The following is a 22,900-nucleotide window of genomic DNA, read 5'->3' as shown; positions in this document are numbered from 1 at the left end:
TAACTTGTTAGCCTGCCTAGTGCTTCTTGTTGGTGACCGTACTTCTCGGATTTCACTTATTGCGGGTGGTTTTTGGAACCAATTATCCGCGATAAACGAGGGACTACTTTCGGTAACAGAAAGTAGACTAGCCTCGAGAAACCAGGTCTTAGTTGTGGCGTAGGCAGTGTAAAATAACATAAGTGTATATAACTAATATAATGTAAATAATATAGAATATAAATACAATAGTACATGATCAATAAATATATAAATAAGTGTACCACTACAGCGCAAGCCCCCATTTCTAATTGCGGTCGACTACGAAAATGCCAAAAGAATGGGGAACAAAATGTTCCAGACTTGAACTAAACACCTTAGTCTTTTTCTAAGCTGTCATAATTATCGTGAAGGGGGTGGCAGTTAATGTGCAAGACTTCATTATTTTATTTGTCATAGGCGTAGTCATACTGTATGTAAATGGACAGAGTTAATATGCATGTCTCTCATTTGGCTCATTGAAACATGAACAAAAACATTAATGAGAGAGAAAGTTTTGGCATCAAACTCAGAGGAAGAGCTAAACATGTTATCAGATCTTTTCTTGCCCTCTATTTATTGGAGGGAGGAGTCAGGTTACTTGCTTGCCTGGAGGCTTACTGGTCTGCATGGCGCTCCTCAACGGCTCCTGTCCATCAGCACTAAAAACTACCTGGAGATGCTTGCTGTTCTGAGGAGCACAAGAGAAATGTGGAGGCGAATAAATATAAAGTTGTTTTAATGTGCAAACCTGTTATAAAAAATGTTTTTCGAATCGGGGGATAATATGAGAAGCTCTTTAGAATAATTCAACACTGTTTAGTCAAAGCAAACATTGACACAATTTCTTCCACACTCTGCCACTTCTTGTTGTTTGACTTTCCAATGAGACTCTGCAACTTTACAAAACAACTCGTGGGAATAGTTGTATTGGTTTCATTTATTGATACCAAAAACAGATTATTTCTAGAAATACAGAAGCTGGCAAAATGAAAAGCTCTTAATACCTAGTAAGTTGGGGTTTGTTAGTTTTTTGCCCTAAAGGAGGTAATATTGCCTTTGTCCACTTACCTGGTCTACTAATATATTTTTCACTCAAACATTGTGATCCATGCTTTAACAACCCTTAAATACAATGTTTCCTTCTTGTTTTTATTTTTTGTGGTTTTTACTTGTATGTATATTGTGTACTATGTCTTGTCACCGCGGGATAGTGGGAACGTAATTTCGATTTCTTTGTGTCTTGGCATGTGAAGAAATTGACAATAAAGCAGACTTTGACTTTTTTTTACTTTTGTCTACATCAGAAACATTTCTAAAATGATTACTGATTATGATTACGTTTAGGTTTTGACCAAATTGGCCCCTCCCTGGTTTTGTCACACCCCATTTTACACAACTGAGATGTCAAACTAGAAGTCAGGCACGTTCTCTTGAGGGCCAGGGACCAAACAAGGTGTCTCAGGGGTCATCGTGGATTGAAGCAAAACAGCTCTAAACCAACAAGAACTTCCGTTTGACACTCCAGCTCATTTTTGCCTAGAGGCAAGTGAGTTTAAGGGCTCCAGAAGAGCGCAAAACCATATCAGGGAAGGACACAGACAAGGTGGAGCAGTTGCATCAGGAGAGGAAACTGATCTCCACTGGCAGCCACTCTGAGTAACAGATAAGGTAAGACATTTCCATTCATTATTATTTCACATCTGCAAGTTAACCTTTACATCAGGGGTCACCAACATTTTTAACTACTTCTTAGATACTTGTTTATGTGACCATTGACATTCAATATACAGCAGATTCTTTTGTTCAGACAAGTAAAAATTTGTTACCTGCTTGACAGTTTCGAGGACGCATCTGAGGACGACTGGAGACTGTCAAGCAGGTAATATCTTAAATATTTTTACTTGTCTGAACAAAAGAATCTGCAGTAATTCATCTGTGGCATACTTCTGCGAGGGGAGAGAGAGAAAATGAGAGAGAGAGAGATTGTTTATTTTAGTTGAAGGAATATCTAGAAGAGCAAGTTTTCACTGCAGCCAAACTTTGGAACGGCAGTCATTGGTGCATTCAGCTATACAAGTCATGCTCATTGTAATCCGCTTCCTCAACTAAAAACAAAATTGTACCTTGTTCATTTTTCTTTCCCGATATAAGCGTAAGAACAATTTTGTCCAATATAATGTGTTTTCTTTTGGTGCGACAACTATCATAAGTATTGTCAAATTGCGTCAACAAAATAACCGGCTTTTTTGCAGCGTGCAGTTGAGGATGGGGAGTTCAGGTTATGATGACATCATGAGCTCCAGAGGACATTCATCTCTCGGCCTAAGTCCCCCATTTGACGACGATGGAATTCACTGGGTAGAGGAGCTCGAGGATATCAAACCTTCTCACAGTTTGTTGAGCCTCCCATCTCTTAACTACCCTACTGATTATGAAGAGTTAGCGAGTGAAGAACTGTGGATGGCAGAGGCTGCCGCAATTCCTGCTCAAGATTTTGGATGTCCAGAGCCAAACCCGCCCATACTAAGCCCGGCTCAGAACCCTCCCATTGATGTGCAGGGTAAAGCAGAGGACTACTGTCTGGAACAGGTCCAATCGATGGTGGTGGCAGAAGTGCTAAGTGACGTCACGAAAGCCTGCAAGCTGCTCAACATTGCACCAGGTACAACTACTGGATCCATGTCAAATTATTGGCTAAACTTGAAACACGGCACTGTTGTCGCTATCAATACGCCCCAACCCCTGGGGAGCTGCACACCTTGTGCAAACAGACAATCCTCATAGGTCCTTTTGAACTGACAGCCTAAAAATCTTGGTGATGCTGATTGTTTGCTGTGTGAGAGCACATTCAGTCCCAGAAATAAGCAGCCATACAAATGTCATGACGCCAGTCATTGCAACTTGGACTGAAGCCACTGGATCATTTTTAATTGGATTTGACAAAAACATTTTAAATACTTGAGACTTTACTTGAACTTGGGAGTTAAATACTTGGGACTTGACCTGGCTTGAGATACTATGATGACTTGATTGCTGTTTATTTTATTTGTTTGGTTTAAAGAACAAATCTAAAATTCTTGTCATGATTAGAGGATTAGCCTGCTAGTTAGTCAAAACACTCTCAAATCTATTTACCAAAAAGTGGCATGAAATTTTAACCTATCACATATCTTCTTTAGCAAAGTTCAGGGAAGCTGACATTCAAGCATTGAGTCTCAAGCCGCAAGTCTATTTTGATTATGGATAATGATAGAATTGAAGTAGAAATGGTTTGAAAATAGTGTGAATTTCACTTTCAAGTAGTACAAGGAATAAACGTGGCTTTAAAATGTAAAAAAATATATATAGTACATATACAGTGATCCCTCGCTACTTCGCGTTTCGTTTATCGCAGCTTCACTACATCGCAGATTTTTTTTCAAATAAAAAAAAAAACATTTAAAAGTCTAAATAAAACTTCTAAATTGAGGAAACGTGCCTAATCTTTAGGACAATGTAGCATTGCTCCAAATGTTCGTTTACATTCCTTTAGAAGTCCGTTTTCGCGTGTTAGCACGATCGCAAATTTGCATCTTTCTGCTATCTCGTTAGCTTGCCCAGTACTTCTTGTTGGTGACCGTACTTTGCGGATTTCACTTATTGCGGGTGGTTTTTGGAACCAATTATCCGCGATAAACGAGGGATTACTGTACTGTCATCCAGTCTTTGAATTCCTCTAGGCAGAACACAAGGAGAGTACACTAAGGAGAAAGTGTCCTTTTTGCTTCGGAAGAACATACTATAGTCATCTGCAGGGACTCCTTTAAGCCCTACGTCACCAGGCAGTAAACACAGCTACTTTTATGTGGAAAATTTGCATAGTAGTGGAGGGAACCTTTCTTAAAATGGAACCCAGAGGCAACAAAATTAATGAAAACAGAAGGGGCCCCAGCATTGAACCCTGTGGAACATAATGGGGCTCGTTGTGTTTATTCTTGTTTGAATTTTCCTCCACAGATCCGCAAGAATGGAGCTGCATGCACGTTTACAAGTGGCTGCTGTGGACAGAGCACTTGTACGGACTGCCACAATTGAGCGTGCTCTTCAAGGAGCTGAGTGGAAGGGACTTGTGCTCCATGTCAGAGGCTAACTTCAGAGAACGTTCCTTGCAGTTTGGAGATATACTATATGCTCAACTCGACATCTGGAGATCTGGTAAGAATTGAGGCAGGTGCAAAGTGAACCTTGCCGTGATGTCCAGAGGCAAACTAGAGGGCAGAGAAAGATGTTTAATGTATTTCAGAAACGGCTACTGAATTCAATTTTGTGTTGTTTTTCGTTAGCTGCAGCAATGAAGGACCTGTGGCCACCAGAAGACTTTAAGTCAGATAAATCTTGGACAGGTTTATACATTTGTGCATGGATCTACAACATTATTTCTACTAACAGCTATGAATGCGTTGCCTGAGACTCTACCTCTCCTTTTTTTTTTTAGCAAATGACAGTTCTTGGTGCAACTGCCCGAGTCAGCCCATCCATTTGTGGCAGTTCCTCCGGGAGCTGCTCCTCAAGCCGCACAACTACAGCCGCTGTATCCGCTGGATCAACAAAGAAAAGGGTAAAGCCATAGAGAAGTGGCATCCACTGTGTGTCACTAGTGTAGATTTGAACCAACAACATATGGTGTACTGTCCACATACTGTTCTTCTATTTTTCTCAAGGTATATATAAGTTCTCTAATGTGTCCATAGGGATTTTCAAAATAGAAGACTCGGCTCATGTGGCCAGGCTTTGGGGCATCCGAAAGAACCGCCCAGCAATGAACTATGACAAACTGAGTCGATCTATACGTCAGTACTACAAGAAGGGCATCATTCGAAAGCCGGATGTGTCACGCAGATTGGTCTACCAATTTGTAAATCCTGAATGACCGAGCTGTTTGTTGCATCAGGATGGCAACAAGCTGTAAAAAATGAAGATGTGCTGGACATAAGCATAAGAACATGTAAGCTTCCAGATGTACTTGATCATATCAATTGTAAAGACTGCCTACTAAATTGTGCATTTCTGCCTATTACAAAAAAAGAAAAAATAATTTAAGTTTTCTTGTTTTAAATCTTGCATATCACATTCATAAATTCTTCCGTTTTACTCATTCAGTTGTGGTCTCCTCTATATTTCTGAATTTATGAACATGTCTTGTAAACAAGCATTGCAGTCAAGCTAAGAAGTAAGCTAATGCTAACTGCTAGCATTAGCGAGAAGCTAACGAATGCGTTTAACACATTATTGTGGTCCCCCAAGGATAAAACAGCACATTTGACGCAATTCATCTGATACGACTACTAAAAAATACATCAACAAGAACTGAAAATATAGAACGCACAGCACTAAAATCAGCAGAAAGACTGATGCTATTGCTATAAAAACGAAGTTCACGTGTCCGTCGTTTCCATAGATCGAAGGAACTTTCTGCAAATCCCTCTCAATACTGACGAGATTTCTCGTCCTTGATTAAGCAAGACTATGCACACAGATGTGGGAACTTTGTCCTGAAAAAAGAAACTTAACCAGGTACCTTTTTATGGTTCTGATGCTGGGGTACGGTGGAAGGAGTTTTGTGGATTGATGCATCCAACAACGGAACATTTTGATCTCTCCACTTCGGCAACCTTGAGTTGTTTGGACTACAAAAGTCTCTTCGAGTAACAAAGATGGCGGATGCGCAAAACCGTTTGGCTGCACCTGTTACCTTGTTTGGTAGATGTGACGTAATAAATAAAAATACGTTATAGAAAATGAAGAAAACTGAACTGAGTAAAAAAAATAGCCCCCAAACAGATCATAAAAGTATCTCTGGGACACCTTTCGAAAATCTTGGAGACTCCAAGTGCACAATCAAATGAATATAAAAGCAAAAAAAGTGGATTTTGTATGTCTCCACTGCAGACATTTTAAATCATTTTGAATTTTAGGTTGTAAAATGAATTGAGTTTCTACAAATGGAATACTACAAAATGAAAAATAAATAAAGTTGAGAATTTCTTCTTCTCAAAGATTTACCTTTATGCGCTCAGATCAGACCACCTCATGTACAAATTGATATCCACCATGTTTTGCTTATGTCATAAATCAAGTGGCTTCATGTTTTGACATTTCAGTTACAGAGACAACTCTACTTCCACAATATCTAAGTCTCTTTTCCAGCACATATCATCTAGTCCTAGACTTGAGAAGTGATTTATGGAAGTTACAAAAAACTTTTCACATATTCATATTAAGATCCTCTTATGTGCTTGTCTAGCTAGCTAGATAGATCAAATAAAAACAAGAGACCACGCTTTTTCAAACAAACTTGTTTCCCTTTCATACCAATATCGTAATATTGACATCATCACAACAAATTTGATTGAGCTCTTTTTCATCGCTATCGTCGATTTTATCTGTGATCATAATCATCTTTATGCATATTTAAATGAACGTCTTGTTACATCAAGATGAACAGGCACTACACCAGTTAGGAGATAAAAGTACATCACTAACTATGAACATACATCACCTAGACCTAATATCAGGTTTCCACGCCATGAGCTGTGGTCCCCTGTGTGCATAAGGAAGAGATCAACATTTAAAAAAAATAAAGAAAGAAAGAAAGAAAGAGCATTTACACACTTACACATTTTTACTGCCCCAACATGGTTAGGTCTCATTTTCAACTCAACACAGTTGTACAGTTACAATAGATAATCTTTAAATTACATCTTCATTTACAAATCTGACAGCTTGGGGTGTAACTCTTTTATGATACACTTAACCATCGCCATGAAATTCATACGATATGGTGCCTATTACTTTATATTTCATTGCTGTTATTTGAATGAAACACATTTACATATATAACACTACATTTTGTCTTAGTAGTCAATCACTTGCATGTTTTTTTTTTCTTTGAACTTTTTCTACACAACGCGTACATACGGAATGATGTCTCCCTCAGAATGGCAATGCAGGTACTTTTTGTGGCTGATGCATTTGTTGTTGTGTGTGCGTGGACCACGGATGACACAAGTCCTTTTTGCTTTGCTGGACAACTCGACTCGTAAGACACAACTTGTGAGCTGGTGATGTTTTTCTCCTCGCTGCGATACCTAAAGCTGTCAAATCATGTCCCGGGGAGAGCTCAACACATCTGGGTCCAAAACTCCAGCACTTCTAAAAGGATATCGCTCATGCAGTAACCACTTCAACAAATTTGAGAGTAACACACACATCGATTTGCTGAACGCAAATGAAGATATGGTTGAAACTTCTAAGACGTAAAATGGAAATCAGTCCACAATACATTGCGAGCATTGTATGTACGTGCAGTGTATTGATGATGATTCCCCGCGTTATTGACAAATAAAGCTTTGGGAGGCAGCTACAAATCGAGTCACATGATATGTGAAGGTTATGGCATGGAGGGAAAACGCAGTTGATGGTAGCGTGTCTTTCTTTGGCTCAGCATGATTAGTTAGGGCTTTCCGACAGTGAAGAACTGTGTTTTCCGTTGGACAGCATGGCTTCTTCATGCCTGAACACTAGTACATTCATGTCCTGTTGAAGAGGCTTGGTCTTCACACAGTGCTATGGGGCTCAGCATGCCCCCATTGACCCATTCCTGGTAGAAAAAAAATGCTGGCATGGGCATTGTTCGAAACCCCTCTCATACTGCAGTACTCGTCGCAAAAAGGATGCGCCGATCCGGCTTTGCTTGGTCACTGACAGCAGTGGTTAGTTAGTAGACATGCTTTTAGAATGAAAGCTGCTGTGGGGGCGTGTCACTTTTTTCAATGGATCGCATGATGACAAAACAAACATAAAATCGAGCATATTGTCGGCAAGCTTCCTCTGGTGATGCATGCGATCCTTTCAAAGTGCATTGGAAGTCGTAGCGTTGCATTGGGTCACGACCCGGACGAGGCGGGACGATCCAGGGAATGTGAGTTGTCGCATAGCGCATGCTGCTATGCGCGCTCGGAAACAGTTCAACACATAACACTGCACACACCGAAAAAGGGGTTGGACTAGCACGATAAAATAATACTGCACCAAAAATGACAAATAAAAGAGGGTACTGTTTGTGGTACTTGAAACACGACACAGCATTCCTGATGTAAGAATGATGACTGACCACAGAAAGTGTTAAAAAATAAAAGCTACATAAAAATGGCATCGCACTGTACATACTCAATGCAGGTTCGAGAAGCTCGTATTTGTCGAATGGGTATAACTGATTATATTCGCCTTCCGTTTCCACAACAGACTGCCTGTTGAAATAAGCTTGCATTGTACATTATATACAAAACGGAGAAGCCATGTGTTCCTGTCAAGGTCTATAGTTGACTGTGTATATTCTCTTATTTTGAAATGTGGAAGTCAAACCACCCCAAGAGCTGGATAAAATATTTGTCTTTTAGCTTACTAAGTTTCGATGACAGCTTCACACATCTGTTGGGCAAGGGAATGTGTTGCTCTTAAGTCTCTGGCTATGTGCGGTGCAATTTGATGGTGCTGTTCAAGCTGCCTCCAGGAGCATGTCTTTTCTTTGTCCGGCCACTGGCCTAGATCGGCTCAACGTAATTGGCCGGGTACAGTCCCTCTCGGCCGCTGTCCAGGCGACCTCGACACCAGCCTTGTTCGTCTTCATCCTCAGTCTTGGTCAGCTCATCGCCTGTTAAGTCGTAGCATATTTTTGATCAATACACAGGATGGTGTCAAATGGTAAAAATAATTTCAAATTTGATTTAGGGATGGATTCATGTGTCCCAAAATTAATTTTCTAAAAAAAATGTCTTTACGTTTTGTTTTTTGCACCACATTAAGTTTTTGAGGTATCAAGATGTCAAGTTTGGCCTATAAACATGGGGTGTCTAAATCTGGCCCTTAAGGGCCAACATCCAGCGTGTTTAAGCTGTTTTCCCACCTTCAACACACCTGATTAATACGATCCTGATCATTATCAGGCTTCCGCAATGAGCTGATCATTTGAAACAGAGTTGGACTCTATAACAGCTTGCCCAATATGGATTTAACCATGCATTGTACTATATAGCGAAATGTTTATAGATTTGTAATCAGAGAAAAAACTACAAAAATTGTTTTTGCTCTATTATTATCTATGTTATGTTAATTTCTTTTACACATTTATTGAGACATATAATTTATTTATTATTATATTTATTTATTTGACATATAATTAGTTCTCCTTGTGGCCATTGTTGATTAATTACAGTCATTTTCTCAAGCGCAAGACACATTAAGATGGCAACAGTTGCTCAAAATATCTCGAAACGTTATAGCAACAATCTTTCTTCTGTGTTTGTTTACCTGCTTTGAAAGAGAGTTCATCCTGCTCTTGGCCATCGTAGTCATAGAGGGCTCGCACTCGAACACCTTTCCCAGTGCTAGAATCTTCCTCGAATGAGTTTCCGTTCCCACCGTTTTCATTACCAGAGTAGGCAGCGGGCTGCTCATCGTCAGACCACTCGGTTGAGTATGCTTGGTTCTTTTCATAGCTGCTCACGCTAGAAAAACAGAATATAAATGCTAACATTGAATATGTTACTAATAAGTCTCACTATGAAATTTTACATCACTATATTGGTTTGAGTGAGCATTGCAAGTAAGTAGCAATGTTGTGAGATTAATTGTTCTGTGTAAAAAAAACATTTGTTGTAAAATATACTTTTCTGTTTGATTTAAGAATTGCTATTTTTGTTCCAAGTCAAAGGACCTAACCTGCTCCGGTCACCAGGGGGCGCCACGTGGTCAGTGCTAGGAGTGGGTGGTGCTCCATCTGGCTTCTTCTTCTTTGGAGGGGCATTTGCCTGGTCTGGGTTGTATTCCTGCTCGAAACAAATTCAAATGGGTGCAAAAAGTAAAGTTTGAGTTTCAAGCTGCTTTTTGACACCTCCGCCTCATAAATGTGTGGTGAAAAAAAGTGTGTGCGTGTGTGTGTGTGTGTGTGGGGGGGGGGGGGGGGGGTAGAGGATACATAAGCGAACAGTTACATAAATCCACGTTTATAGGAAATAATTTGGATTGTGAGGAGGGGCAAGACAAGAGAAGCTTTTGCTTTCTTCTGTCCTTTTTGCACTGACTGTTTGAGATGAAGATAAAATCAAACCTATGTAAGAATCCGTACCTCGAAGGCGGGCCAATTCATGTGCATGCCGGGCCCATGGTTGTTGCTGAACCACTTCAGATCCTCTTGTGTGTTCGCAGACAGGATGGTACGCTCCAATTCTCTGTATATTGTGGCATAGCTGAGGGAAGGAAAATAAAACATTGACATGAAATATCCAGTCCGGTTTGCTAGTTTGTATTTTCTACATTCAAATATCTATTATGATCTCGTTATGATATCTTAGAAGCATCTTTAACTGGTTTTATTCTTTCTTCATTATGAAATAATTTTACCTGTTAGTTGTCGTATGACAACTGTTGGTAGATTGATTCACTGTAAAATGCAAACCAATTTCACTCTCGCACATCACTTCTTTTAATGAATTGTTAGAAATATGAAGTACAGAACTAATTAGACCACCATTATCTTCCAAATGGGATTTAATAATGGATGAACGGCAGTTATACCGAGATGAGCCTCAATTTCCAATGGTTTTAATCTTACGGCATGACATGCGTTCGATGAATCCGTTAATTACGAAGTGACTACATGTAGCGGTTATGTTATCACTATATTACTGTACATTTTGTAAAAAACACACATGTAATGCAATATAATGTAACGTAAAAACTCAAATGAGGAAATTGGTAGGTCATTTCACTCCCTGCACACCACGATTTGGAACGACCTACTTGTAATATCACATGGGAAGAAAACAGAACTTTCAGGTCACACATCCGTCGCAAGATGCAGAAATTATTAGACCTCGGAGTTTATGGTGTTTTAACTGTTTTCCTTTTGGCTGACCTTTGGTTCTCTGTGAGGTTGAGGTGGCGTTTGATGTCCAGCAAGGCCTCCTTCAGGAAAGTCAGCCTCTTCACCTCATGCTGCTGGCACTGGTCAAACACCTGCTCCATGCACTCCATGTAGGCCGGTGCGCACTTGTTCAGCTCCTCCAGAGACTTCTCGTACTTTTCTTTAGCCTGAATGGAATTAAAACAATTAACTCACTTGCCAACATTTGTTTAAAATCAGAAAACCTGACATGATAAAAATCCTGATTTACATTTTACATACAGCGTACTATGTAGAGACATTACTTACTCTCCACAGTTATTCAACCAGAAAAAAAACTCACAAATTGTTTATACTACTATATAGGCAATTATGGGAATATCTTTATGGATCTACAAAACCAAAGATGATAATCATTTTTCTGTTTTTCCCCTACTTTCTGCATATCCTGTTTGCATTTGTCCACTTTCTCGTGGAGTTTCTTCTGTTGGTCCGGTGTGACAGAAGCCTCAGTCTTGCCGTTAGCCTCTCGAGTCGCAGCCAGCTTCTCCTCCTTGCATGCCATGTGGTAAGCTTTCTTCGCTGTCTCCATCTGCATGTCCATACACACGCATTCTCACAATCTGTGTTCAGCGACCACATATAAATATAATGCTGTGCTCAAATTCAAAAGTTAAGAATCCCAAACTGCTTTTATTAACTAGCTTCATATGTTGATATGTGTCAAATTAAAACTAAGTTGTGGCTGATCTTGAAGAAACCATTTCACTCTGGCTTCTTCTCAAGCCAGCACTATGGAGTGTGTTGTATACTTTATGTTTTCCCTTTTTTATTGAGGAATTTATGAATCCAAGTAAAAGTATCTTGTCTCTCAGAGTTATACACACATTGAGCAATAAAACATTCTCTGACCTCTTTGAGTTTTTTTGCCCAGGGTTTCTGTGCCTTCTTAAATCCTTCCTCCGCCTCCTTTGCTTCTTTGAAGCCTCCAATAATTTGCTTGTGATAGGCCTCCTTCTGCCAATTCTTGACTTTCTCCACATCCTCAATCATCAAGTTGTTCTTGACGTCTTGATGCAGCTCGCTTACCTTCTCCGCCTCGGTCATTACAGCCAACCAGGCTCTCTCCACTGAGCCGTACTGTGGCCCTGAGGCAAGTTCAATAATATTCATTTAGACTACATTCATGTCAACTATGCCAACTGATTGTTTGATAGTGTTCCACCTTTCTCAATAAGCTGTCTCCATCTCTTGGACCAGGCAGTCAGCTGATCCCCGTAAGCTTTTTCTATTTTGGCCCGTTCCTGCAGGCAGCCCATGAGATCATTGCACAGTCGATGGCCGTCGTCAAATCTCTTGACGGCACGTTTGTAGTTCCCCACCTGGGAGAACATGAGCATTTATGAGATGAGATGGCACCTTAAGATGGATGTCCTTAAAAAAAAAAAAAAAAAGCAGGGGCAGGCGGCGTGGCTCCGCCTCCTCAGTGCCTGCAGGGGGGTGTGAGGCTGTGAGCTCATGCAGCATGATGATGGAGGAGGGGAGGTAGTGAGGGGCTCGTGCCTTTGCATGTGTAGTTATGCAATGGCATGGGCTTGTTAGTGTGTGTACGTAAGTGTGAGTGCGCGCACACTAATCCCCCCCCCCGAGTGGTGTGTAGAGCAAGCGGACAGATTTGAAGGGATGGATGAACAGAGGATGCAGACTGTGTGTGTATACACGTCAAATGCATGCATGCATGAAGACACAGTTTCATGTGGCTCTGCGTGCATTGTAAAGGGCTCTACCATGATCATGCATATGCAGTCTCTGGAGAAGGCTGTGAAGCTGATGTGTGAGTCTGTGTGCATTTACTGTACTCTCAAAAACCACAACAACACAGGTGATTTCTCTTTGGAAATCATGAATAACATTTTTGCAGCAGAAAGTGAGCCGGGGTGCGTTACTCGTCTGCGGATGGAACAAGTGGTACACAGAGAGAAAGTCCTCTTCAGAATTGTGATGACTGAGGCTCTTTGTGTCACTGTTGTTGAGTGCCGTGACACAAAGGAGACTCTGTACAGAGGGAATTCGTTAACTCTAATTTGATGGGTTTTCAAGTGATCATGCTCTCGCAATCAATGTATGGTGACCTTGTTGGGATTTGTATGTTGTCTAAAACAATTTGTGATATTCTTTTTTTTAGTTATTGCAGATGTTTTTTAAAATCTTGTTTTCGTTGAAAATTAAAATTAAGTTGAATTTAAATTCAATTTGTGGCAGCGTGGTGGACAAGTGTTTGGAAAATCAGCCCACTGGTGGAGCTAGAGGGGGTGCTGCAAGGGCACTGTCCCCCCTAAAATATGCTTGGAAATGCCCCTCCCACCCCCCTACAGGTGCCAAGCTGGATGATTCAATGACTTTTGGGTATTTTATGATGTGTGGGAATTATTTTTCCACATTTCCCCCGATCCCCCATAAGGGGTTTGACATTTTTTTGGGTTTTTTTTTTTTTTGGTGTTGCGGACTGGACCTCCTGATACATCCTTGCCCTTCCCCCAAAGAAGAAAATCCTATCTGACGGTGATAACAGAGTCATGCTTGTAGGTGCCAACTTGTGTTTTTGTACCTCCCAGAAGCTGTCCATGGTGTCGTCAACACCTGCAGTTTCATCGTAGGAGCCAGACATTTCTGCGGATGTTGCAATTGTCTATCTTAACCAAACCTGTGCTCTGCAGCGGCACTTGGTTTTTCGTACACTGAAAGGAAAGGAAGAAAAGAGATGATTATAAAACATACAAGACGCTCGTGTATGAATATTAACACACAAAAATAACCAAGCAGCCCTTGCGGTACAACGTGGCAATTACTGAACTGTTTCAGGGAGACCTTCATAATAGTGAGATAAAATTAGCATTCTCAGCCGCACATCCAGTTTCCCTGCCTTGAGGAACGAAAATGCACAGCTCATACTGGCGTGCCCTAGAAAAGACCGACTGCCGTCACACACGCATGTTGCAGAATCCATCCACTGTACACTATAATGTGTACACATAACATTCAAATTCCACGGTAGTCACAGCAGCAGCTGCTGGTTTTATTTCAAGTAAATCTCTCGTGGAATCTCAAGTGGTCTGGTAACGCTGACAAACTGTTAGCCACAGTGGCTGGTGAGCTAAAACATTAATATCAAGCCCAGCAAGATGTCAGTTTCTTCTTTGGGCATCAAAGGTTCCCAAATTTAGAATACCAAGAGATTCTGAACAATTCTGGACAATGTAACACTTTGGACCTGGTCCCCTTGTTCTCTTGCAACCAAATATTTTCGTAGCTTCCACTGAGTTCATACAGATTAATTTCATTGACATGGAAGGTTAGTGTAGCAAAAAAGCAATTTCAAGAAAAAAGTTTCTGATGGAAAAAGATAAATGGCAAGCCCAGAGACATGATTAATGTTATCTAGCCATGTCATGCCGAGAAAGCCTAAAAGCAGCCTCGGAGTTAAGCACTCGTAATCTCGGTAACCATCACAAGGTGCTGGTCAAGTAGTTTGTCCATCACCTGAGTTGTCCAATCAGCTTCTGAATTTGTGACGACAACACGTCAGGTGAACTCTATAGAGGATGATGCAACAATCCCCCAACAAACCAAACAAAGTTGCGAGAAATTAAAATCAACCCTAACGAACAATCTTGTGCACCATGCATTTTTGCACATGTGCATACTTAGAGTATGTAGGTGGAAATAACTAAAGAGTTACTCACAATGCACAATTTATAAAAGACTGGTGACTCACAAGGCTGCAAAGCACAAAACAAGGCATCCTACAGTTCGACATAGAAGACAATAGTGGGAGGTGGCACTTCAAGTGTAATGAAATATGAAAAATCAACAGCGTTCAGACTTTCCAGGCTCTCATAGCTGAGAAGGTTGCCGTAATATTCACACTTACTGTTTCTAATACTTTTTCCTATTCATCAAAATAATGTCTTATTCAATGTACATCACATCTTAAGTATGTAACTAAACATCGTATTTGCTTACCATCATTGCCTCCATTACAAAACAAAAAAGCACAAGAAGATTCAAAGATTTTGTAGTCCAAATGTATTGTTTAAAAATAGGGGAACTCAACGGAAAAACAAATATTGATTGATCAAGGCAACTCGGAGAGGTCGAGCAAACAACTGCGTCTAGGTGCCTGAGGGATAATCCTGCGGTGTTCCACTTGAATAGCTTTAGAGGGGGAGGGAGCTCGGCGACAAGAAGCGCAAAGAGGTGGATCGGACACAAGTGCGAGGTTGACATGCAAATTAGTTACGGCCATGCAACAACTCTGGCAGCAACGCAGATTGGTCGTGGCAACTTCATTCGGAAACGATTGTGGCGATGCGAAATTGTTACGTACCGTATGTCATGGAGCTAAAAAGACTTGGGTACAAACCAAATATGTCTCCTCATTGTGATGTTAAACACATTAAATCAGAGGCACAAAAAATTAATCGATTAATCGACAACTAAGTGATTATCTGATTCATCGACAACTAATTTGATAACCGATTAATCGTTTGGAACCTTTAGCTTAGACATGTCCAACTCTTCCTCTCAACAGTAAATTTAAGCATTTGCAAACTTTTACTTTTTTGGGGAAAAAAAATGATCAACATTTTTCATCATTTTCTCACAGATGTTATGGACCAAACGTGTAACTGCATCATGATCACTACATGTTTGTGCATGTTCTGTCAATTTGAAATAATAACCAGTTTTAGAATAAAGGTGCGGAAATTGAAAATAAAATTGCTTTTAGTTAACCTAACATATGCAAAAAGAAAATACTGATCAAATCCAAAAGTAAAAGGAACTATTGCTATGCCCTTGATACATTTGAATGTCCACAATGAAGCACTTATAGCACTCGAAGGGAATCACAACAAACATGTAAGCTTGTTACAGTAAGAAGATTTCATAGAGATGAACTAACTTTACCCTGCTGCACATTAGCCCTCCTGACTGCTTAGATGATTGAGAATTCAGGTAGGAAGTTATGTAAAATAATGTTAGCTACTCATGTTGCCGCAGAAATTTGCACAGGCGACGAGCTTCTCCTGCGTGGGTGGTGTTTGAATCACCCTGTGTGGCCACACGGGGCTAGAACAGGACACACTAGGCGCGAGACAGAGGGAGGTCTTTCATTGAGACACGGGCTTAGGCAGAATGACACAGGGGTGACAGAGACAAACAGGGTGCGACAACAGCGTCTGGGTGGTGACAAGCAATGGAGATTGACATGGAGGCAGAGCAGCATGTGACATGGGGGAGGCTGGGGACAAGCGGAGGGGCAGCAGACAGAGTGAAGGTGCGGCAATCCCAAGGAGCAGAGTGGAGGTGGTCACACGGGTAGCAGAACGGGCTTGTGATTCGTCTCTCGGTTGTTGCCAGGAAACAGAGCTAGCTGGTGCAGATTTGCCCGTTATTAAGTTAACTGTCTGAGTGACAATGAACATGATGTATATAGTACAGCATTTTTTCATCCAACATTAACATGCAGAACCAGAAAAAAAATTGCCAAAAATTAAGGATAAAGTGCAGAGAGAACTGCTTCAAGTATCTGAACTGGGGACATTGTCAAGCGTTAGCTGTTTGTCGACCAAACTAGTTTGCATGTTAGATGACAGCAAATTTGAATCAGAGGTGTCTTTATGTGTCCCTTATTGTATTTTTGCTGATTTTGTCTGGAACTTTATTCTACCACATCAGGTTTTTGAAATATTTTGGGGTGTCTATTTAGGTTTGACCTATAAAAGGATTTATCAACTATGGCTTAAAAGCTAACACAAATAGCATTTTTAGCTTGTTAGCATACTTAGCAATTCCGCAGCAAACAGGAATATTGAGGCAGCTGCATCGCCATTAAAGTTTCCATTTTGTAAATTAGAAAAATATCAAATGACATTCATTTCATTTTTAAAGTTTTACCCCACGAAGCAGTCTATGAAGGATTGTGTTGTGCATCACGGCTTGAAACCAGAATATTATATAGTAAAGGGATGACTCAGCTACCTCATGAATGCCTCCAGCAATGCTACACTACTCAAGGTTCTGCATTCTTTGAACCTAGTGAGGGATTTTACACATCTTGTCCTTGAAAATAAATGTTGTTTTTTTTCTGAGTCAACCACAAGTCAGACGACGATAATTCACCTGAATAAAAAAGACCCTAATTATAAATAATGTTCACCTTAATCTGCCCCACGTAGAGATTAGAGATCATGCCTAGAAACAGAGCACAAAGAACTTAGATCACAGTTGGCAAACTGCATGTTTTCGATGTTTCCCGCCACCAATACACCTGCGGTAATTCAAATATTTAGGGTCATTATCAGGCTCTTGCAGAACTAACTGATAGCGGTTGGACTCTATTTTTGTACATATCCAAAAACAAAACTTCCACCCAATAAATTCTGCGTTATAGTAACACTGAATTATAAGTGCTGCTACCTGCACAGCAGCCATGGCTAGCTAACATTGGGTTGCTAGCTTAGTGTTGCTAGCATTGCTATTTAGTTGATGTTGGAAACAAAGTGAAAGCAAGGAAAAGGTACATCTGAGTAAAATAACATAAGAATAACATTTGCAACACACATGTAGATGGACATACTGTATGGAAATACAAAGGTATAATTGGACATGAGTATCCACTACCTTCCTCAACCACCCTGCATTACATCATCCATAGGTGACTGCTCAACTATCAAGACACAATTGAATTTGAGTTATGATTGCAGGCAGCGTCCCGCATGATGCTGCAGTGTTATGTAACAAGCAAAGCTTTTGCCACCAGCCTCCTAGTGACAGCATGGAGGAGACGAGAGGTGGTGGGCCGGGGCAAATAGAGATGGACAGAGGAGCGGGACTCAGTGCTATGGTGACCGATGAAGAGATGAACACAGCAGTACATTGATGTTGACATGCGGCATAGCTTGAGGCATATCTTTGGGGCATATTTTCCCATCGACTTAATTTTTCATAAAATGTACGCACTCTGCGTGGAGCGGCCCGATTTGAGTCATTTCAGAACCGCTGACAGCGGGTAATGAATGTCACCAGCCAACTCAGACGTTCTCTTGACCCGTTTGGACTATTTGTGTACCTTTTCTGACCATAAAAATGGTGGTTCAATTGTGAACCCTGCTGAAAATGTGTATCTTGGGAAAGACAAATGGACCCCTCCAGTACCCTTTTTTTCTGAGTGTAATGTGCAAATTGTAATAGGATTTGATGTGGTTAATACTGTCGTGGGATTAGAAAAGTCCAGAAGAAAAAAAAGTGTAATAGTGAAATAAAATCCCTTAATGTTCATATTGTTATACTCAGCACGACAGTTATTTAAGATTTATTCTGGAGAGTCACTGCTTAATCACCCAGTCAATTGCGGAGAAGTCCGATGAGACACAGTTTAAGCCATATCATTACAAATAGCATGATTATTTTTTTAGATATATCTTCTTTATTATCATTAGTATCCCAAAAGGTCTTGGCTGTTGCGTCACCCTCCTTGTTTAGCACACTTTTCTCATATCCATTAATCCAACAATTCATCTAAAAATCTCTGTATGAGCTGTCAACAAGGGAGGTTCATGATAAGGCTATGCTTAAACTTTCTAAGAAGCTCCCCTAAGAGCAAAACACGAAGACATTCCTGACAAACCTCCAAAGCTGCTTAGATGTGTGTTTGTTGGCTTGTTAGGAACTAAAACGTACCTTCTCAACCAGTAGGAAAACAGGTTCCCCTCAAGCACAGGTGTCAAACTCAAGGCCCGGGGGCCAGATACGGCCCACCACATCATTTTATGTGGCCCGCGAAGACATATTGAAATTTGTGTGTCATTACTAGAATTGCAAATTGTCTTCACTTTTAATAATATCTTTTTTTTTTAAATATCTGACCAGTTTTTACTTGTCTGATTTGAAAACGAGTTATTTGTCAGGTTGTTTTGTAGCTTTTACAGTATATATATGAGGTGCTCGTACATTTATTTGGGTTGACAGTCATAACGGCCCTCCGAAAGAAGCTATGACGACAATGCGGCTTGCGAAAAAAATTAGTTTGACACCCCTGCCATAAATGGAGGCGAGAAATTTCCGTTGGCTATAGGAGCTCTCATATGGATACAATAGTGCTGTCTAATCAATCCAATTTACCAAACCTATATAATTCTTCAGAAAAAGGTGATAAAGATTCCTTAAGAGTTCTCTACAGAAGATGAATGGAAATGTTAAAAATAGTCAAAGGTTCTCTACAGAAGATGGGTGGGAATGTGGAAAATATTCTCAGAAAAATCAAAAAATAGTCAAAGTTCAATTATCTGGCCACAAAGCATATTTCAGGGACGCCAGTGTCGCCGTTAGCTCGGCCAGTGAAAAAGCCCACTGAGGCAAACATACATCTAAATGTTGATATAATTTTTGAACATGGACTGTTTTTGTAGCATTATCATCATTGATACATGTTGAAACGTTCTCAATCATTCTCACACACATACACTACTTATCTGCTTTTCACTTTTACAACCTACTGACTTGTACATATTTTAATTTTAGATAGCTTGGAGGCACCTTTGTGCAAATTGGGTAAAAATCGAATGGGTGTATTTTGCAAATCTTGCGCCCATGCGGTCGTATTAGCACCCTTTTACCATGCATCCATCTTGTCCTCATTGCTTTCCATGTACATATAATGATGATGAAGCTTTAACGAGTTCAATTGCTTCTGTCTCTCATTGTATTGTCTCTGTTTAAATATGGCAATAAAGTCATCTACACAGTCTGATGACAAACACCATATGCAGAAGATCAGGGACAATAAATGATGACTGCACTGACTGATTTTAGGACAGAAGTGCAATGAAGCTGACTCATTCCGACATATGAGCAACAGATGCAAGCTACGTCTCACTGAGTCTGGCATAAAGCACGTTAAAATGCTGAGTCATTTTTTTCTGCAGGTAACAACAAACAAGGAACTGAACCTCAAATATCCAAACACACCAAATAAGCATATGAAAGGTTGCAGTGGTTAGACAGAAACAAAGCAAACATGCATCGTCAATGTTTAGCTCTCATGCTTTTCGTGTAAAAGCAGAGCTGATGCAAAATATACTCAGTTTAATCCTCTCCGCCAAGGACAGTCTTCTCCCATGTGTGCACTCAGCAGCCCCTTTTCTCACACCCTGTCAAACAGTGCTACATCCACTTCCAACAGTTGAAATGCACTTGCCACCTCTTTATATTGCAGGGGATCTGAGGGTGTAAAATAAAACAACATCTTTCCCCACATTGTCCTCCGTGAGCCACCACACATGATGTGATGATAGCATAAAGGTCACAAAGAAGAGTCAGGCGGATGAAACATGACCAAGCATCCAAAGCAGTGCTGCCATTTTACAGAGGCAGAGTCAACACAGCACAAGTTACTAATCATCTCACAACGGTAGCGGATGTACAACAACTTCTGACAAGTATCGTTAACACAAACGGAGGACAAGGACTAATTAACGAGAGAAATAGGGATAAGCCATGCTAATTGCTAAGCTGTCATGACGTTGCGAAAGGCATTACACTTTTTCCTATCTGCTTTGGGACATTTCTCAGATCAGGGTAGAATTCCTCAAAATGACTGAATCAATGTTCACATCAACGTGTCACTTGCAAAAAAAAAAAATAGGTTCTCATTTCTTTGAGCAGGTTGTTCATTTAGCACATCACCGCAAACGATTATTTCAAATTTTCTCCTAAATTCTTTCACAACCTGCAACATTTTGACATCAATTCAACAAACATAACGCAATGTTAATGCGTCAATATATTAACTGTTTCACTGTATCTTTCTTGAGAAGAAAATATGTAAATTCAGGTAAAGTGTGATGGAAGTGATTTTTTTTTATAGGCTGGCGGCGCTGCTATTCGCAGTCATGCGTAAACAAGTGCAGTAGGAGCAATAAACTGGTGAATGGTAAGAAGTAAAGGAAAAGAGGAGGCAATGATTCATTCAGTGATCTCACTGACGGGTGTAAACAACATCCAAACAGCATGTGTGTGTGCGTGCGTGCGTGTGTGTGGATGGACAGATCGATGGATAGATAGATGAAAAGCACTTAATCATCCCCACTCCCCCTGCAATAAAATGAAATGACCGTCCTTGACGGTATGATCATCGTCTTCTCGTTCTTGGGGGCACCTTGGCCCTTGGCAGACACCCAAGCCAGGCAAGCTGAGCATTCAGAACCTCGGACAGTTCCGTAAGTCAATTCTGTTGGTCATCTTCCGTGTCACCCTTTAAAAACGATTGATGTCGATTGAAAGCAACACACACAAACGCCTTCTGATGAGAGTCTGAATGATGTAGGGATCGGCTGGTGTTATTGGTGGGCTGCACCGTTTCTTGCGGACAAAATGTTGACAAGCCCCTAAAACACAGACCACGTGACGTCACACAAGCCCCGCCTCTTATAACAAACGCATAAACGTGGCTGCGGAGTAATGGTTCCATAACAGTTCTACGCATGGGTGCACCTTAGACGATTTGAAAGACCACATGCACCAAACGCAGGATGTATGATATTCTGTGCTGCTGCTCGTTGGTCAGAGATGCAAAAAAAAAAAAAAAAAAAAAGAAAGAAAATGACGCGAGAGATGGCTCCTCGCTGAGCTGTGACAACCAATTACATAACGGCACAGAGGAGCTCTCGCATTTATATTCCTGTCCTCCACACTGGAGTACCCCTCCTCCCACCTCTCCATAAATTTAACAGACAGTGATTTTCACCCAGCTATTAATAAACAACTGTTATTTGCTTGTCGTTTGCTTCCCCGTTTACAATATGTTGCATGGATGGAAAAGGCAAGAAATTGTATACGTACAAATGTCCATCCTTTGCAGACATGGCCACCATCTCTGTCTACTACAATAACATGGCAACAACCTTTGAAGACGCCACGGATCCCCTATAGCCTCTATATGCAGAAAACCACCACGTACTGAATCGCTACAGCAGTTTGCCCAATAAAACGCATCCATTTATGTATAAAAAAATAACTAGATTGAATTGAGTTAGAAATGATGTGACATAAATAGTCTTCGCGGCAAAACAATTTAATTCCGTCTCTAGCAACAAAAAACCCGCCATGACGCAAGATGCTTCACTTGGTAACAATACCGTATGACGCATGCATAATTTAGAAGGTACAGGATTGCCAATGAAAGTAAATCATGAAGGGACAAGGTAGGCAAATGATGCAACGAGATTGCTCGATCGAACCTTCACCATTGCAATTATTTTTAACATCTAAAGAGAGCAAAACATTCGTGGCGCACTCGCTTACCAGATACACGCTGCTTGCCGAGCTGCACTGAGTCCAGCCTAGCCTTGACTGCAAATGGTTCAGTATTTCCCCTTGCGGTGACAGAAGGTGACCTCCGCAAGACTCTCTGCAGCCTGATCACGATGCACGCAGCAAGAGCGAGGACAACAGCACAGGCGCGACGTGGGAGGATGTCCCGACGCTTTGCTTTCAACGGACCACACAAAATTGACTGCAAAAGGGGGCTGATGCAAACATTATTATTATTATTATTATTGAATACATTCAATTTCCAATGACAATCGTGGTCGCTATTTTTGCTAATGAGAACGTAGTGGATTTTTCCAAATTTGGGTAAAGTGGGAGTTTCAGCCCTATGGAGAGCCCTAAATGCGACTTCCACTTCCTAAACCAATCGCTGAGCAGGAGATATTTAAACATGACAAACCGAGGGTTTGATGCAGATTAATATCGAGATTGTATTACATGTTTTATTTTAGAATGCATCTTAGATTTTGGACAACACATTTTCAAGAATTGAATCAATCCACCATCCATAATTTCTTCAGATGATACCTTTGAACAACTGGGCCC

General features: G+C 40.7%; 2 protein-coding genes and 1 long non-coding RNA gene across 4 annotated transcripts; 1 reads left to right on the top strand and 2 right to left on the bottom strand.

Annotated features, from left to right (window-relative positions):
* Positions 1–402: 402 nt before the first annotated feature.
* Positions 403–5,758, bottom strand: LOC125989177 (uncharacterized). Its single transcript, XR_007488619.2, has 2 exons — positions 5,579–5,758; positions 403–709 (listed from the first exon to the last, which is right to left on the bottom strand). It is a non-coding gene; the product is annotated as an uncharacterized lncRNA (long non-coding RNA).
* Positions 2,011–5,155, top strand: LOC125989171 (SAM pointed domain-containing Ets transcription factor-like). The gene is made up of 5 exons (XM_049755246.2): positions 2,011–2,683; positions 4,018–4,215; positions 4,344–4,403; positions 4,496–4,618; positions 4,752–5,155. Exons 1-5 carry the CDS (start codon positions 2,287–2,289, stop codon positions 4,928–4,930), a joined length of 957 nt encoding a protein of 318 aa, XP_049611203.1. The 5' UTR covers positions 2,011–2,286; the 3' UTR covers positions 4,931–5,155.
* Positions 5,759–6,340: 582 nt separating the features above from the next.
* Positions 6,341–22,641, bottom strand: pacsin1a (protein kinase C and casein kinase substrate in neurons 1a). 2 transcript variants are annotated; one of them, XM_049755244.2, is made up of 10 exons: positions 22,328–22,641; positions 13,572–13,701; positions 12,189–12,345; positions 11,876–12,111; positions 11,400–11,555; positions 10,976–11,151; positions 10,187–10,307; positions 9,781–9,887; positions 9,370–9,566; positions 6,341–8,713 (listed from the first exon to the last, which is right to left on the bottom strand). In XM_049755244.2, exons 2-10 carry the CDS (start codon positions 13,629–13,631, stop codon positions 8,604–8,606), a joined length of 1,320 nt encoding a protein of 439 aa, XP_049611201.1. In that variant the 5' UTR covers positions 13,632–13,701; positions 22,328–22,641; the 3' UTR covers positions 6,341–8,603. The 2 variants fall into 2 exon arrangements, with proteins under 2 accessions (XP_049611201.1, XP_049611202.1); XM_049755245.2 differs by lacking the exon at positions 22,328–22,641 and adding an exon at positions 14,987–15,162.
* Positions 22,642–22,900: the final 259 nt, after the last annotated feature.

The sequence above is a fragment of the Syngnathus scovelli genome, chromosome 2 (genome assembly GCF_024217435.2).
Source record: "Syngnathus scovelli strain Florida chromosome 2, RoL_Ssco_1.2, whole genome shotgun sequence".
In the NCBI taxonomy this organism is placed as follows: Eukaryota; Metazoa; Chordata; class Actinopteri; order Syngnathiformes; family Syngnathidae; genus Syngnathus; species Syngnathus scovelli.
The sequence above is the reverse complement of the archived record's forward strand: the minus strand, read 5'-3'. Positions and strand labels throughout refer to the sequence as shown.

Excerpts from the sequence above, each read along its gene's own strand:
- LOC125989171 (XM_049755246.2), top strand. The coding sequence starts at position 2,287 with ATGGGGAGTTCAGGTTATGATGACATCATGAGCTCCAGAGGACATTCA. Across the intron at positions 4,404-4,495 it reads GTCAGATAAATCTTGGACAG|CAAATGACAGTTCTTGGTGC; the intron begins GTTTATACATTT and ends TTTTTTTTTTAG. Across the intron at positions 4,619-4,751 it reads CTGGATCAACAAAGAAAAGG|GGATTTTCAAAATAGAAGAC; the intron begins GTAAAGCCATAG and ends ATGTGTCCATAG.
- pacsin1a (XM_049755244.2), bottom strand. The coding sequence starts at position 13,631 with ATGTCTGGCTCCTACGATGAAACTGCAGGTGTTGACGACACCATGGAC. Across the intron at positions 11,556-11,875 it reads GGGCAAAAAAACTCAAAGAG|ATGGAGACAGCGAAGAAAGC; the intron begins GTCAGAGAATGT and ends ATGGACATGCAG. Across the intron at positions 9,888-10,186 it reads TGAATTGGCCCGCCTTCGAG|GAATACAACCCAGACCAGGC; the intron begins GTACGGATTCTT and ends TGTTTCGAGCAG.